Source organism: Ursus americanus, chromosome 2 (genome assembly GCF_024610735.1).
Source record: "Ursus americanus isolate L20-20 chromosome 2, mUrsAme1.1.p, whole genome shotgun sequence".
In the NCBI taxonomy this organism is placed as follows: domain Eukaryota; kingdom Metazoa; phylum Chordata; class Mammalia; order Carnivora; family Ursidae; genus Ursus; species Ursus americanus.
Window position 1 is genome coordinate 86940713 of NC_142128.1, and position 17259 is coordinate 86957971.

Consider the following 17259-nt stretch of genomic DNA (forward strand, 5'->3'; position numbering starts at 1 on the left):
GTTAGATTGGTTTTATTAAATCGATTAGTGCTCTCTCAGACAGGTCCTTACTAAAGTACACCCTGTCTGTCTCCGATTATTTCCAAGTTTTAGACTAGCCACGTGTGTGGAGCTAAAAATTAAAACATTTATCATAAACTGTAATCATCTTGGTTCATAAAGTCTTCATTAGAACTTCTGTTTATTATACAGGGGCACCTGAGCCAGGTCATGATCTCAGGGTCGTGGGGTCAAACCCCACGGCAGGTTCTGCAATCAGTGGGGAGTCTGCTTCTCTCCCTCTCCTCCTGCTCCTCCCTCCGCTCATGCTCACTCTCTCTCTCTCCCCCCAATAAATAAATAAATAAATAATGTTTTTTAAGAACCCTACTTATTATACAGTTAAAAATACCATAATTTTATTAAAACATTAAAGTTATTTCTCTCATTTTTGTACTCTCCCCATGCAAAAAAGAAATAGAGATTTTTATCTTATCTAGATATTAGGAAAATCTTCCATTTTAGTGTAGGAAAATCTTACATTTTAGTTTACCCTATGATGATTTTGTTTGTACAGATTAAAATTTGAGTGTCTTAGAATTAAAACAATCTCTCAACCTCAGATGAGAAAAAAATAGTGCCATTTTGTGCCTGTTACTTCACCTTGTAGACAATCTTTTGAAAATAAGAGAAATAATAAGATGAGGGAATGCCTCTCATTTGTTTACTTCAAAATAGTTGTATACCTTTAAAAACTAATTTCGGAGAAGCTGTCCATTATTTATGTGACTTCTTTCCTGTTTACTTTTCTGTTTATGTTACTTACTGTGACACATACCATCTGGAATAAAAAATCGAGGCGTGTGTTAATTTAGGCCAGAGTTCAGTACACAAGCATCCAAACATTTTTGTACATCATAAATTGAATTTGTGTAAGGTATTTATAAAATGACCATTGCAGGGGCGCCTGGGTGGCTCAGTCAGTTAAGCATCTGCCTTTGGCTCAGGTCATGATCCCAGAGTCCTGAATGGAGCCCCGCATCGGGCTCCCTGCTCAGCGGGGAACCTGTTCTCCCTCTCCCACTCCCCCTGCTTGTGCTCTCGCTCTCTCTCTCTCTGTCAACTAAATAAATAAATAAATCTTTTTTTAAAAAATGAGCATCTCAATTATCCATAGCTGAACTGCTTTAAGGAGATGGTACATAATTATAAAACACGGCATATTTCCATACCTCACAAAGAACCTGCTTAACTCATTTACAGGTTTAGAAACCAAGTATGTTTTAAACTGTGGGAGGATATTGCCATAGTGGGATTTATCAAACTCTCGGACATTCTAGTAGGTATTGTACAATAAATTGGGTTCAAATTCAAATAAATTTGGAAAAACTAATTCTACCCCCTCTTCACAATGCGATGGGCTGCTCTAATGAATTTAAGCAGCCCTACTTACGGTGCCCCAAGACAGTACTTGAAAAGCAGTCTGGCTTACATTTGAATCCTGGCCAGGCCATTTATTAGCAGGACGGTCTTGAGCAGTTACTTAGTATAAACCTCAGTTAAAACAATGATAGAAAAACAGAGCCAACCTAAAAACCAACACCCCTGAGCCCGATGGAACCTGGAACCATAGGGCAGCGAGTTTGCAACAGTCTTCACTATTTACTCCAAGGTTACTTACCAAATAGAAATAATAGTGGTACCTATCTTACAGACTTCGTGTGAAAATTAAGTGGCATTTTTTTTTTAAGTAGCATCTTCATTAAAAAGGGCAGTTAGCCCAAGGCATAGTAAGGGGACAGGAAACACACAATATAATTAGCCGTTACTTTAAGCTGTTGACCTTCTATTTCTCAAACCTATTTGATCATGAAACTCTTATTTTGTGTATAGAACATCTGTTAATATCTTGCAAAACTATGTTGTTTGCAACACAATTAAGAAACACTACTTCCTGTCAGTTTATTTGGAAGGGTGGAACCATGGTGTTTAGCTGCGTGCCAGAGCTGGAAATTGGTCACGTCATGGTATATCTCTCAGATGTTATCTTGGATGTAAAAGAGAAAGAAAGGAGACTACCAGTTTCATGATGAGAAGGAGCATATCAAACAGAATAAGAGAGAAGTGGTCTGTTTCAGTAAATCTTTTAGCTAAAATTTTAAAAAAGCACTAAGTGTTGGAAGCCAAAGAAAAATATTTGTGAACTGTCATTATACTTTATTATATTAGGGAAAATCACTGCATTGTGAAAAATATTGCCACTAATGTGTTTTTAAGATGTTTGTGTTTACTTGTGATTAAAGACACATATTAATGTGGTTTTGACGATCGATAGCTGCGTGGGTAGTTAATCTCTCTACATTGTAATCGCTGCTTTTTAAGTTAGCCATTTGAAACCTTTTCCATTCTGTGGCCCCCACCACTTAGTGAAGTAACACAGACACACGGTACAGACGGCTCAGGCCCGGGCCTGGCTTGGAATCCTGACTATCACTGTGTGAAACTGGACCTCTTTTTTTTTTTTTTTAAGATTTTACTTATTTATTTGACAGAGAGAGAGAGACAGGCAGTGAGAGAGGGAACACAAGCAGGGGGAGTGGGAGAGGAAGAAGCAGGCTCCTAGCAGAGGAGCCTGATGTGGGGCTCGATCCCAGAACGCCGGGATCACACCCTGAGCCGAAGGCAGACGCTTAACGACTGAGCCACCCAGACGCCGCTTCCTTACCTTTAAAATGACACTAATAATACCTCTTTTTTAAGAGTCTTCGAAGGATGATCAATCTCGTAGATGAAATTTCTAATACATGCGAGACACTCAAAATAAATGAAACTGCTTTTAGGAGAAATAAAAGTACCCAAATAATGAATGTCCAGCTTCTTAGTAAAATATTTAAAAACTAATATAAGACAAAGGCCCACAATTGTTCACCTTTCAAAAGTTTACACAGGTAATTTTTTATTTTTTAAACTTTTTTTTTACATATGTAATTTTTAAACAATAAACGTTTCAGAGGAATAAATATTAAAATCGTGTTTGATAATATATCTGTATTTCAATGTTATAATTCTTAGGTTCGAGTTTCTGTGATAGATGGAAATTTAGAATCTTGGCTGGTAGCAAAGTACTTTGTCACTACAATCCACACATGCTTGATAAGAAAAGAAAGGAGAGTTAACCTGGAGATGATTATTTACCAAATAATTTCTCTTTTCTCTTCTTTTTGGCCTACGCATTCACCTCAGATATAGCAAGACTTTTTTTTTTTTTAACTTGGCCTATCTTTTTATTCAGTCATATGTTCAATCATATGACCTTATTCTTGTCTAAACCACTCCCCGCCGTAGCTGGGGGGGGGGTGGTTTTGTTTTTGTTTTAGCATATTTGGGTTTTTTTGTTTAAGACCATTCAGTCACACCTTTTCTCATTTACCAGTTCTGGGTAGTACAGATCACCTCAGCTGTAAACTCTTTTCCTCTTCATTCCTAAACACACTAGTCTATGTTTGTAGCATTCACTTGTTATTCAGTATTCTAGGGATGAGAAATTTTACTAAACAGGAGAGAAAAAAAAAACCACATGATTCCCTGTTAACTGTAGAAACTGAAAGGATAATAACATTTTAAGTAACTAAGCCCAAATCTAGAACTGTTTCGATTCACATTGAATAAATGTCAAGCCTAATTGTTTCATTGGTGCTTTTCCAATTTTAATAAGGAGGAGTATGAGTTTAATGGGACACGAAGAATTTAAAGATCTGCCTTCCTTTGGGATCCCTTGCTCTTAAAACGTAATGATAAAATTCACCATGAGAGGATTATAATCAGTATCATTCTTATTTAGAAATATATGGAGGAAACAGGGCATCTGGGTGGCTCAGTCGTTAAACGTCTGCCTTTGGCTCAGGGTGTAATCCCGGAGTCCTGGGATCGAGCCCCACATCAGGCTCCTCCGCTGGAAGCCTGCTTCTTCCTCTCCCCACCCCCCCGCCTATGTTCCCTCTCTCGCTGGCTGTCTCTCTTTCTGTCAAATAAATAAATACAATCTTTAAAAAAAAAAAAAAGAAATATATGGAGGAAACGAATACGCTGTGGGTTCTCACCGTATGCTGAACGTTTTCCTGGAAAATAGGTATTAACTATCTTATAGTTAATATAGGGGGTTCTATAAACACAAGTCAGTCTGACCCTCTAGTTTTTATTACTGCCTCTGTGAAAAGGCTTGCCAAATAGAAGTTACTAGCTTTCTCAGAGATCATCATGCATGTCTAGTATGAACATCTTCACTCTGTTCTTGAACTTTCCAGCCTTCTTCTTAACGGAACATGTGTGAGGACAAGGAGACAGACCAAAACAATTGCATGTTATTTCATTCAGCTCAAAACAGTTCCATTCTGATCACATCTGTCTTTCCTGGGAAGTGAATGAGGGGCACCACACATAAATGTGAAGAGGAGCATGTTACTATTTTGTATTAAAACATAAATGACTTCTAGACCCTGCTTTCTCTCAGATCCCCTTGTCCCCTCATTCTACTCTCCTCCAATACTGGAACCACACTGGGCTTCTTGCTGTTTCTCAGACATACCAAGTCTGATTCTGCCTCAGGGCCTTTGCTCTGGCTCTTTCCTCTCCCTGGAAAAAAATATCCCCCCAAATCTTTGGTTGGCCAGTTCTATATTATTACTCTGGTCTCAGCTCAAGGTCTTCTTCTCAAAAAGGTCTCTCCTGATTATCCAGCTGAAGTTACTCTCTATTACATGGCCCTCTATCATTTTCTACAATGCGTTTAATACTGCCTGAACCATGTGTTTACTGATTTGCCAGTCATGTGCTCTGTTAGAGCAGAGTTTGCATCTTGTTCAGCATCTAGAATAGAGCCCAAATAGTAGCAGACAATACACGTCTGCTGAAGTGTTGGCTGAGTATTTCCTTGGACTCCCATCACCTCGGGAGATGCAGTGTGGGATCCATTCAGACTCCTCCACTCCCCAGTTCTGTCACCATAGAGATGAATTTATTTCATCCTTCATTTATAGATATCATCTACCTCACATGTCTGTTACAACTTAAAACAAAATAATGAGGAAATGTTTTTAAGCCAGTAAAGACCTAGGTAAAGTGAAGTAATACGGCTAAACAAATCCAAATCGCAGCTTAGAGTTAATGTCGGGGCCTGATCTAAGTATTTTCCATGCGTTGTCCCACTTAATCCTCATAGCACCCTTTCTTGATCTTTTACCCTGAAAGTACAGATGTGGAAACTATGAGTTAAAGACAATAATTCATTCGCCATTGCTAAAGCAGGACTCATGCCCAGTTATGTTTGTCTTCACAGCCTGAGGGCCTAACCATATGAAATTCTACTCACAAATTTACATTAAAAATATTTTTATGTTCTAAATAATGTTAAATGGTCACTGAATTCATTCTTTTGTTTCTTTCCTTTTTAAAGATCCTGACGAGTTTGAGCAAATATATGAGCCTCTGGATGTCAAAAGTAAAAAGATTCATGTCGTGGACAGTGGCCTCACGTTTAACCTGCCGTACCCCTTGATCCTGAGACCTCAGAGGGGAGTTGATCTCATTATCTCCTTTGACTTTTCTGCACGTCCAAGTGACTCTAGTCCTCCATTCAAGGTAAGGAGAATTTATATAGCATTCCATTATCTAGCATGTTCTTTTGCACGCCTTGTAGATATCTCAGTCTTCTTCCCTCCAATTTCTTATCTCTTGAGCCTATTTTTCTACATTACTGTGAGTCGTATTTTAAAAACACAGATGTGATTCAATCCCTCCCCTTCTTAAAGAAACTCGTAAAAAGAAAAAGAGAAAAAAAGAGAAAGAGGAAACTTGTAAATGATTCCCCATGGCCTACATTAAAGCTCACAGTCTTAAGCAGAACAAGAATTATGCAACCTATCTGAAGTTCAAGGAAATTAGGCTGAGATTTGGATGTTAGCAAGTAAAAGATAATTAAAACCATGCATGGGAAGTTATACTCAGAGAAGAGGACATGAAATACTATTTTGAAGATTTGACAGCAATTATCAGGGGAAAATAACAAAAATCAAGGAAGTATACAGTGTTGTGAAAACCAGTTGAAGATACTTAACAACAAGGAAGTCTATGGTGAATGGGACAAAGGCAGTTTCAATAACATTGTGAGGGCAGAAATCATATTGTGGTGATTTGAAGGAGTGGAAGATAAGAAAATGGAGATAATCCTGTAGACTGTCCAGGGAAGAAGGAGATGCGCTATATCTGCAAGAGGTGGGAAGCAGGAAAACTATGTATATGGAGAGGTGGTTTGTTAATAAAAGAGACTTGAATGTGTTTAAATGCTGATGGCTGGGAGTCATTAATGAAGATGCTATTGGAGAACGGAGAGATGACATATGTGATAGGGTCACAGCCCTCGGAAGGTTCCATGGGTAAGGAGTGCAAAGGAGATACAAAAATACAGGTGGAGAGTGATATAGAAACATCGATATTGGGGCAAGAGGGGAGGGAGAAGATAATGGCTGTGGATGGAAGGTCACTGTTAGGCATGGAGAGGGGAAGTTAGGAAAGTACTCATCTGATGACTTCTCACTTTTGTAGGAATTAGAATTCAGTGGTATCTCTTAAGGGTGAGAGGGTGGAGGTGGTAGAGCCAGGATCCCGGGGAGAATAAAAGTCTGCCTCTGAAGAAATGAGAAAAAGTTCTGAACAGGCAACATATATTGCTTAGCAGCACTGTGGCCTCACCCAAGTGAGACCATGAACGTTACTCTTCCTTCCACCTGGAACACCTCAAAATTTCTTTAGACACATCTCAAGTGTTATCTTTCTTGACCTTCGCAGATAGAGTTTCAGTACAAAGGACTTAGTAGATTCTTCTAAATATGGCAGTTTTCATGGTGTAGTGTCCGTATTTGTTTACAATATCTTCCACTGTCTGTGAACTCCTTGGGAACTAGGACACAATTTTGAATGTATGTTTTGTTTTAATCATTTGGTTCTAATTGTATTATAAGTGCCGGCCAAAGTGTGAGTAGGTCATTTTTTGTGAGTCAATGAATGAAATTCTGTGAGAGTGATGGAGTTATTATCCCCATTTCATCGATTAAGACATGGAAATTCATAGAGTTAAGTGACATAGTCCATGATCTCCCAACCAGGAAGAGTCAGTGATAACCAGGTTGACCAGGAAGTCAGTGATAACCCAGGTCAACCAGGAAGGGCCAGTGATAACCCAGGTCAACCAGGAAGTCAGTAATAACCCAGGTCCTCTGACATTTGCTTTCCTTCCTGTCATGCTATGATGAAACTGCTCTCAAGACTAACAGTGGCTATCATAACAACTCTTTGATATATATAAAGTCTCACTTTTTAAAAACACTTTCACATTTGATTTTTTTTTTTTTGAGGCAGTTACTGGTATTCTGACAAGAAAACAAGGGTTGGTGAGATGAGCAATTTCATCACATCAACAAATTAAATAAGATAACAGGTGAACAGAACATAGCCCAGGACCTGGCTGGGAAAGTGCTGGTTAAGTAGTGGTCAAGCTGGACCAGATTCCAAGGCTCCAGAATGACAATCTAATGATCTTTCCCTTTTACTAGATGCCTCCTTTGAACGTGTTGTACATGTATTTTTTTCTGTGTGTGCGCTGTGTGCAGCAGTTAATGATAAACCGTGGTTCTTGATCTCCAGAACATTTTAGCTTTCTTGGGGAAAAGACTTTTATTCACAAGAGTCATTGGAAGGAAAATGAGCAACTTACTGTTAGTTATTTGGCTTTATATAAGCATGTGTGTTATGGGAGATCCATATAAGACTAGATTGGTGTGTCCTGGAGTAGATGAGCAGGGAAATAAATAGAACAGGATGAAAATGGCACAGAGATGGCAGTTGAGCACATCGGAGGAGATGGAGTGATCTGATTAGAAGTGATAAATATTAGGCTCCCTTTAGGAGGGCTTTAGGCCTGGATGATGGGAAATAGAGAATCAGTGAAGAGTTTGCAGCTGACAAACGACTTCATGAAATTGGAATTTTAGGATGATTAATTCCATGGTGGCAAGTAGGATGAATTGGAGATGAAGAGCAAAAGATTCAAATTAAGAGGAATTTACTACAGGGCGCCTGGGTGGCTCAGTCAGTTAAGTGTCCGACTCTTGATCTCAGCTCAGGTTCTCATTTCTAGGTCGTGAGTTCAAGCCCCGCAATTTTTTTTAAAATGAAGACATTTTTTTAAAAAGAGGGATTTACTGTAATCCAAGCATAGGATAATGAAGTACTGTATAGAATGGGTGATTGAGAAAGCCAAGAGCAGGATTTGATGACCCGTGAGCCGCAGTGGGGAGGTGAGCTCTGATGGATGACTCTACGATGATAGCTTAGAAGCTAGTTCTGGAGGTGGAAGACACTGGATTATTCATTTCACCAATGGGAGTATAAAGGTCAAAGCCATCCTTCTACATATGAATCACAGCTCTACTACCTCATGAGTTAATGTTGGGAAGGTTTGAGGATATCACTCTGTACCTCTAAAAAGAACCATTGTACTTTGTTGAAGTTGGACTTGGATTCATTGTTTCTAATTAAGAAGAATATATACTTACTGTAAAAAATTTGGACATTTAGAATATATATCATTTCTGTTATTCATAGACAATAGCTGCTATTTTACTGTTTTCCTTTAGTCTTTTTTCTGTGTGTGTGTGTGTGCGTGCGTGTGTGTGTGTGTGTGTGTACACCAGGATCATATTGCTTTGCATTCTACTTCTTTCTACTTAAAATTATATCATGAGCATTTTCCCATGCTGTTAAATATTTTTTTAAACATAATTATAAACACAGCATGGTATCTCTGTATGTGAATATGCAAGGATTTTTTAACAATGCTCTGTTTTCCACTTTCAGATTATTGCTATCTTGTCACTTTCTCTCTAGTGATTATCCTGGCACATGAATCTTTAATCGCACATTTTATTAATTGCCGAGGTTGGCTTCTTAGATATGTATTAGTTTAAGACTTTTAATAAATATTTTCAGATTTCTTTCTCAGAAAGTCACACCAATTTACATTACTATATCAGATTGTATATGCTAGTCCTTGTTTTACATGGCTTTGTTGGCTGAAAAATATTAAAAACAAAGTTAAGGGGCACCTGGGTGGCTCAGTTGGTTAAGCGTCTGCCTTCGGCTGAGGTTACGATCTCAGGGTCCTGGGATCGAGCCCTGCATCAAAGCAGAGAGCCCGCTTCTCTCCCTCCCTCCCCCCCCCCGACTTGTGCTCTCTGTCTCTCTCTCAAATAAATAAATAAAATCATCCCCCAAAAAAAGTTAAAAAAATTTACAATATGACAGAAAGAAGGAGAAGCATGTTTTGCTTCAATTTTTTCCCTTTGTTTGTGAGAGTAAATAGTTTGTCATGGTTAGCGTATACTGATGTTTTTAAACTACTTTTAATTGGATTTTTAGTATTGCTGCCATTCATTAAGTGTTATTTTATATCTTAAGGATATTAAAGTTTGTCTTATTTTTGCGAATATGATCTAATGAGTCATTTGTATTGGCATTTTTATTTCTGATGACTTTAACATTTTCAGTATTTATGTAGATACTTCTTTCACTGGTTTTATTCTTAAAATTCATATTTAACAAGATCAGTTGCATACAGATTGATATTTTCCTTTTTATGATACTTTAAAATAGTCTAACTCATTAATATTTTTCAATGTATTGGGTGTATAATAACATAATCCCTCAAAGACTTTTTAAACATTATTTGTGATGCTTCCTTTATCCCGTTACTATATTCCTAGTGTAGAATGCCTGGATCTGTTTTGTGTTTAATCTGCTGTATTCCATTGCTTCATCTGACAATCTGACAATTCTTTTCTCAATACCACACTGTATTTTAATAGCTATAGCTTTATTATATGTTGACCATCTTAGAGTCTACAATCACTCCATATATAGAGAGTTACAAATTCTGTAGACATTTCCGCTATGCATTCTCATAGATGTGCTTTAGAATTACTTAGTCAGTTCCTTTCATCTCACCCCTCTCCCCCATATGTATATATTTCCTTTTATTATTGGTTTAGGATCACATAAAACCCATCACTCTGGCAACAGTATTTTCAGAGACTGATATAAAGGAAATTGCAATATATTATATATTACTTTTTTCCCCCAAAAAATGAACGTCAAGGGGCGCCTGGGTGGCACAGCGGTTAAGCATCTGCCTTCGGCTCAGAGCGTGATCCCGGCGTTCTGGGATCGAGCCCCACATCAGGCTCCTCCGCTGAGAGCCTGTTTCTTCCTCTCCCACTCCCCCTGCTTGTGTTCCCTCTCTCGCTGGCTGTCTCTATCTCAGTCAAATAAATAAATAAAATCTTTAAAAAAAAAAAATGAATGTCAGGAGATTCAAAGTGAACAAAATGAATTTTTCAGGCTCTTTTGGAACATTGAAAATGATTTTAACTAGCGAGTGTTACGATTGTCATTATAAAATATGTATTTCTTTATGGATCTAAAAGATTACCCAAATATAATTTTTTTTTTCTAGAGAGAGAGAGAAGGGGCAGAGGGACAGAGAGGGACAGAGACAGAGAGAATCTTAAGCAGGCTCCATGCCCAGCACGGAGCTGGACGTGGGGTTCGATCTCACAACCCTAAGACCATGACCTGAGCCGAAATCAAGAGTTGGACATTTAACCGACTGAGCCACCCAGGTGCCCAGGCACCCCCTAAATATAGTTTTTAAATTGATAAAAAAAAATACTAATGTTGAAGTGGGACGCTTATTTTAATTTTTCTTTGTTTTTAGGATACTAATTTTAGATATAATATAGCAAGTTTTAAAAATTGATGAGGAATCTACATGAAGCTTTTCGATAGGAGAGGAGAAGCTCCAGTGTAATAACAGGATTTTACTAAGTCGATTAACTAGTGAATAACTTTGTGTTTTTGAAACTGAAATATGAATGCCATTGGTAATAAAAGAACAGAGCAAAAATGCTGGACGAAAAAATAAAACCATAAATTTTATTCCACAATTATTGATCTAAGCATTTCATAAGAATAATTACATCTCAGATTTTGTCAGGGAGATATGAATGATAGATATCACGGCTTTTGATAGCGGCAATCACAGTTTTTAATATATCTTGTTGTAACTGGTCTTGGAAACTGATGATGTCACTGTCAGTAATACCGGAGGGGTTTTTTGTTTTGTTTTGTTTGCTTTTTTGATATGGGGTTTTTTTTTAGGTTTGTAGGCACACACCTTATAGTAGTCTGGATATAAAGAGCCTCATGATTCTAAATAATATTCTTTTTAATTGATTTAAGAAAAGCAGCTCTATGTTTCATTTTGTCAGGTTTCTTCTTATTAACCCTTTAATCGCTTAGGTATATGCCGTGCAAATTTATTTCGCCATTAGAGTCCATCCAAGGAGAATTCTAATAGCATTTGTCTTTAATGTTGGTCATGAAAATAAGCCAGGGTCTTCCTATTCAAGTCTGCAAAAGAAACAGACTGTGATTTTAGAAAAAAACATTTTTAAGAAAGCTTTGGCTCCGGTGAGGAGCAAGCAAGGAGTATAGGAAAATTCAGAGTTTACCACTGGAGTTTTGGGGTTTGTTTGTTGGCCTTACTAAATTTTATAGAGAGTACTAGATTAGAGTTATTATGCCATAAATAATGTTATTTTATATTATGTTGCCATATATTGGACATAAATCTAACTCAGTTTTTCAGTGCCCTTTTAAATGCTTAATGAGCAGAAACCAGAACAATGGGTTCATTTTCTTCAAAAGAAAAGGAAGGAGAAAAGGAGAGAAGGAGGCACGGAGGGAAGGCAAAGAAGAGGAGGGAAGGAAGGAAAATTGGAGATGAGTCAATCTTCATAAATGATGGAAATAATGTATTTAAATTGACTTCATCTTTCAGTTTTTCACTCAAGGCCAAAATTCTGTCAAACACACACACACACACACACACACACCAGAAAAAAAATTGTATTTTCCCACACTAACCTGATTTATTTGTTAACATTATGGCATGATCCTTGTGTTAGAGCCTCTGCTGTATGATTTACTTCTGACTTGTATTTCGATTCGTCGCACCATCATGGCCGAACTGGTCCGAGTGTTAGCTTTCCGGGCAGTGATCCACTATGGCTGATAAAGGGAACTGCCTGTTAAATGTAGCATTTATAGATTTACCTCAAATATTAGTTTCCAAGGGCTGCCATCACAAATTACCACAAATGGGGTGGCTTAAAACAACGGAAATGGATTCTCTCATAGTTCTGGAGGCCAGAAATTGAAATCAAGGCTTCCTCTGGGTCACATTCCCTGCGAAGGCTCTGTCCTTGCCTTTTCCAGCTTCTGGCAGCTCCGGGCTTTCCTTGGCTTGTGGCTACAAACTCCAGTGTCAGCCTCTGGCTCCATATGGCCTCTCCTCTGTGCATGTGTCTTCTTACGTGGACAGTTGTCATTGGATTTATGGCCCACCCAGATAACCCATGACAATCTCATCTTCAGACCCTCAGCTTAATTACATTTGCAAAAACCCCTCTTCCAGATGAGGTCACATTCATATGTCCTTGGACTGGGTAGGGGGGTAAGAGCATGGACTTATCTTTTTGAGAGCCCCCACTGAACCAGCTACGTGTGTATTGGTCATTAAGGATCAGATGCCTTCTGATGAGTAGATATACCCAACATTAAGTTCTCTACATATTTTTGTGAAGGTATAGTAACATCTTAGTGAAGAACTAACGAGAAATATAAAGTGCTATGTAAATTCTACACATTATTAAATATACAAAATTATTTTCACCCCTGTTGCATTATAAAGTTCTTGGATCCTAATACCAGCATGCTTTTTATTGGAAGGGCTGATGACCATACCCACAAAATATTGAATTCTAAATTGTAGTTTCTAGCCATTGTGTCTTCTATTACTCGCTTCAATCACTTAAGATTCAATTTATTTACATATTTATATGCATATTTATACTTCTACCTCTTCCCAATCCAAAAATAGATTTTAAATATTGAGAAACATCATAGAAAGCACATATCCTAGGTGTGTGCAGAGAAAAAGTTCATTTCCTCTTGAGAAAAGCTAGTTTATTATATATAAGTATTTATATATTTAAAAACATATAAATATATATTTATCCATATATAAAAATAAATAAAATGGCATATATATGCCACTCACACTATAGTTTGAATATATTTCTGTGTTATTTAGACTGTTTTTCTTATCCTTCACAGTGTCTTAGTACTCAAAAATGAGTATATCTTACAAAGTATTGCTTTGAAGGGTACTATCAAATTTTTATTTCCACAGAAAATCATTTTAGTACTATGTAAATTTACCATGAATTAGTCTATGGAAATCTGAAGTATATGAGGTGTCCAACAACCAAAATGGATACTTATGATAGAAAATAGTTCTGGCATATTGCCATACTTTACGAAGCAGCAATGTTCTTGCTCATGGCATTCTTCTAAAATACCCCTTTCCAACTCGTCTGCTCTAGTCATAGTCTGGGTCATTGTTTCTCAGTCTTTACAAACAGAGAAACGAGACATCAGAAAGGAGGTCGTTTTTTCCATCCTGTAATCACCGTCTCTATAGTCATCCATTTTTAACCTTTTCCACAGAAGGATCATATCAGGAAAGGGAAAGTTTCAATCGCTTCCTGATTCCAGCATGAAATCTCTATCTAAAAATAGCTTGGTCTTTTACCTCACGAAGTTCCCTTTTCCTCTTTCTCCACACATCCACACATCGTTAGTCATCCTGAGTCATGTTTGTAAACACTAGAAAGCTCTTTTTTTGCTTCATTCTCACGCAATTGATCCACAGTATGAACTTTTGGTTTTATTTTGGTGTTGAATAATCTTGAATGAATAATTGTGAAAGTGCCAGACAAGAAATAAACTGAATAATTCAACTGACCAGGGGGTAAAAAAGGAGCTAGTGATAAAAGTTTCCTCAAATTTCAAACTAGAATTTATATATATATGGAATTTTCAGTAAAATATCATATTTTGCCTATTAGTTTATGGAACAAGTGCTTTAATATACCTTAAATCCTTTGTTCTCCCAGATTTTTCTTTTCAGTGGCATTGAGAATTGATCAACTTAAAATTCACAACATTCCAGAAGCATCAAGAACAGTGAAAGTTCAATGTATATTTTTCTTTAAGTTTAAGGTGCTATCTTAAATATAAATACAAATATTTAACATATAAATTATATGTTAAATATATTTAACATAAATTATATTGTTGAATATAAATTACTGAATTTTTAAAAATACGTTATCTCATTTAATCCCCATAGCAATCCTGAGGAAGATAATGGTGTTAACTTTACATACAGTGATAGAAGATGAGTTGCTGAAAATAAGAAACAGGTGGAATGTAGGTGAAATGGGGTTGGGAGCCTACTATTTCAGGGATAGTGAACAACCTGGTCCCTGTTTGGTTAGTTGGTTGGTTGACTGGCTCTTATGATTCCCATGGTGCCATTAGGGGAATATCACTACATACACACCACAAAATTTCTTCCCTGTTGACTTGTGGTGGCTACACAGTGTGTCTCAGACCACCCAGCTAGCAAATCAAGGTGTCTGTGTTTGAGGTGGGCCTTTCAGACTGCATAGGCCAGGCATGAACCGTCTATCACATCCTCTGCCTCTACTGTACTATAATATCTATTATTTATCTTTCCCGTCGATTTACGATCTTCAAGGATTCAAAGACAGCCGAGTTATGCCTAGAACATACCAGGTGTTCAATAATAATTGTTGAATGAATTAATGCACACTCTGAGGAAACAGTCCACATATACTGCAAATCTCATGGTGAATACTTTTTGCATAGCATTTACTATGGCTTTAAGCCTAAGGAGTTTTTTGATTATTATCTCTCACTCACCAGGCTATAAATCCCATAATGACAAGAGTTTCACTCACTGTGAACTCCCCATCTCCTAGCACTGAGCTTTGATTTGCAGCTAATGGTTATCATTGAATAAATCGACGTGATGACAAAGAGTAGTTAAAATAACTTAAGATTGTATAAAACCTCGTCTCTTTGGGAATTTCTCTGTACCTGTTTCTCTTCCTTTTTCCTTTTCTTTCCTTACTTTTCCCCTTCCACCTCTTTTCCTCTCTTTATTGACATTTATTTATCCAACTTCTGTATAGCAAGTGATAGGCGTCCTGCACCATTCTAAATACTGTACAGGCATTTTGTTATTCTAATGGCAGTCATGAGATATATATTATTATTATCATACTCACTTTACAGTTGAGGCTATTGAGTGTGGAGACATTAGGAAACATGCCCGTGGTCCCACAGCTTGCATTTGAACTCAGGCAATCAGGCCCTGGAGTCTGCTTTTTTACCACTGAGAGTCTGCTTCTTATTTTTCCTACTACCCCTTAAGCTATATAATAAATAAAAATAAGCTGTATTTACAGCACCTCTCCATATTGACTTATGCTTTCTTGTTTAAATCTAATACTGTGTGTGTGTGCTTACCCACTGCATTAGTCAGCCTTGATGCAGAAACAAACCTAAAATCTCCGTGGCCAACAACAAATGTGTATTTCTTGGTCACGTTTCACATCAGCAGCTACAAATCACCTGCCGTCGTTCTGTCTAGGTGTCTTCTCATTCTGGTGGGGATGTATAATTCTCTTACCAGGAAGGGAGCCCATATGTGGAAACCATCACACAATCTGCCATGCCCATTTACTAAACTCTTGGTTTCCCTGTCTGGCCCATTCCTGGCCACTACACATATAACATTCTGAGTCCAGAAGTTAAATTCTTTTTATAAACAGAAGCAAAAAAAAAAACAAAAAACAAAAAAACAGGGTAACTCAAATATGTTTGTATGCATAAAATTTACTAATTTTAATTGGTCGTGTTAAGAAGGTACAGGTGAAAATTCAGTACTGGAGTATTCCTCATTTTGTTTCATCATTCTTTGACTCTGAAGGGTTAAAAAATGTTCACATGGCTTATAAATAACCAAAGCCCTAATGTGTTTTTTTCCCTATAACAATTATATCACTATAATTTCATTCAGTTCAGTTCATCAGTAAATTTTCACATGCCTCCTATGCCAAGATTTAACATAATAGTGAGTTTGTTTATAGGGTGCTTTTATAAATTTTTTTAAGATTAATGAGCTTCTGGAGAACAGGGTCATTATTCATCTTAGCAAGGAGCACATTGCTAGCACACAGTTAACACCTGATGAATATTGAATGATGGCCAAACCAACTGAATAAATGAAAACTGAAAATTCCCAAATGCCTCTTTGCCTCTCCTCCATAGGAACTTCTACTTGCAGAAAAGTGGGCCAAGATGAACAAGCTCCCGTTTCCAAAGATTGATCCTCAAGTGTTTGATCGAGAAGGACTGAAGGAGTGCTATGTCTTTAAACCCAAGAATCCTGATACGGAGAAAGATTGCCCAACTATCATCCACTTTGTTCTGGCCAATATCAACTTCAGAAAGTACAAGGCTCCAGGTACGTGGGGAATAAATTATATTCTGTAAAGTAGAAATCTGGTAAAGGAGCAAGACTGATATTAAGTGGGTTTATAACAGCACTTGCTGTACTAGCTACTACAGTTTTGAATGCTTCCCTTACCTTGATAAATAGCTACTGTCCTGAGACCTCGAGCACTTCCCCTCTTTCTTACTCCAAGATTCCCTGAGTTCTCCATAATTCAGAAACTGATGCATGAGCAACTAACTCAATAAAAATCTCTGGGGCTTTACTCCAAAACCTGGGCTTATGTTTGCTCTGATTGATTGGAGCCCTTGTCATAGGGATTATTAAATATTCTGAAAATTACCCTTGCAAGGGAGCCCTTGTTTCAGAACAAATCGTGCAAAAACTCTAGGAACTTTAAGTGACCACAAGATTAATATAATCCAGCAGTACAGCATAGATAATAATTTCAGGTTGCTTTGTTATGTTTCATAGAAAAAGAGAATCAAGTTCAAGGCACAGGTGTCCTGTTTGACTACATCCAGAGTCTATAGACTATTCAATATCCTGGATTAACAAAAGGAGATCTAGAGATTGACGGGCAGGATGCTCAAGCCCTAAAAATCATATTACCCTTGGACCAGAAAGTGCAGTGATGATAGGAAAGATATAAAAGATAGTCATGGAAGATTTGACATGGGACGATGGAGAAGAAAGTGATCTTCCAGATGAGGAAGAAGACA

At 37.4% G+C, this 17259-nt stretch overlaps 1 protein-coding gene across 4 annotated transcripts in view; it reads left to right on the plus strand.

The window, feature by feature from the left end:
• The window catches only part of PLA2G4A (phospholipase A2 group IVA), a 154719-nt gene that overhangs the window by 128116 nt on the left and 9344 nt on the right, over positions 1-17259 (plus strand). For all 4 annotated transcript variants that reach the window (XM_045811363.2, XM_045811364.2, XM_045811362.2 and 1 more), the window contains 2 exons: positions 5432-5616; positions 16354-16549. In XM_045811363.2, coding sequence (XP_045667319.1) covers positions 5432-5616; positions 16354-16549 — 381 coding nt within the window. The remainder of the gene's footprint in view (positions 1-5431; positions 5617-16353; positions 16550-17259) is intronic.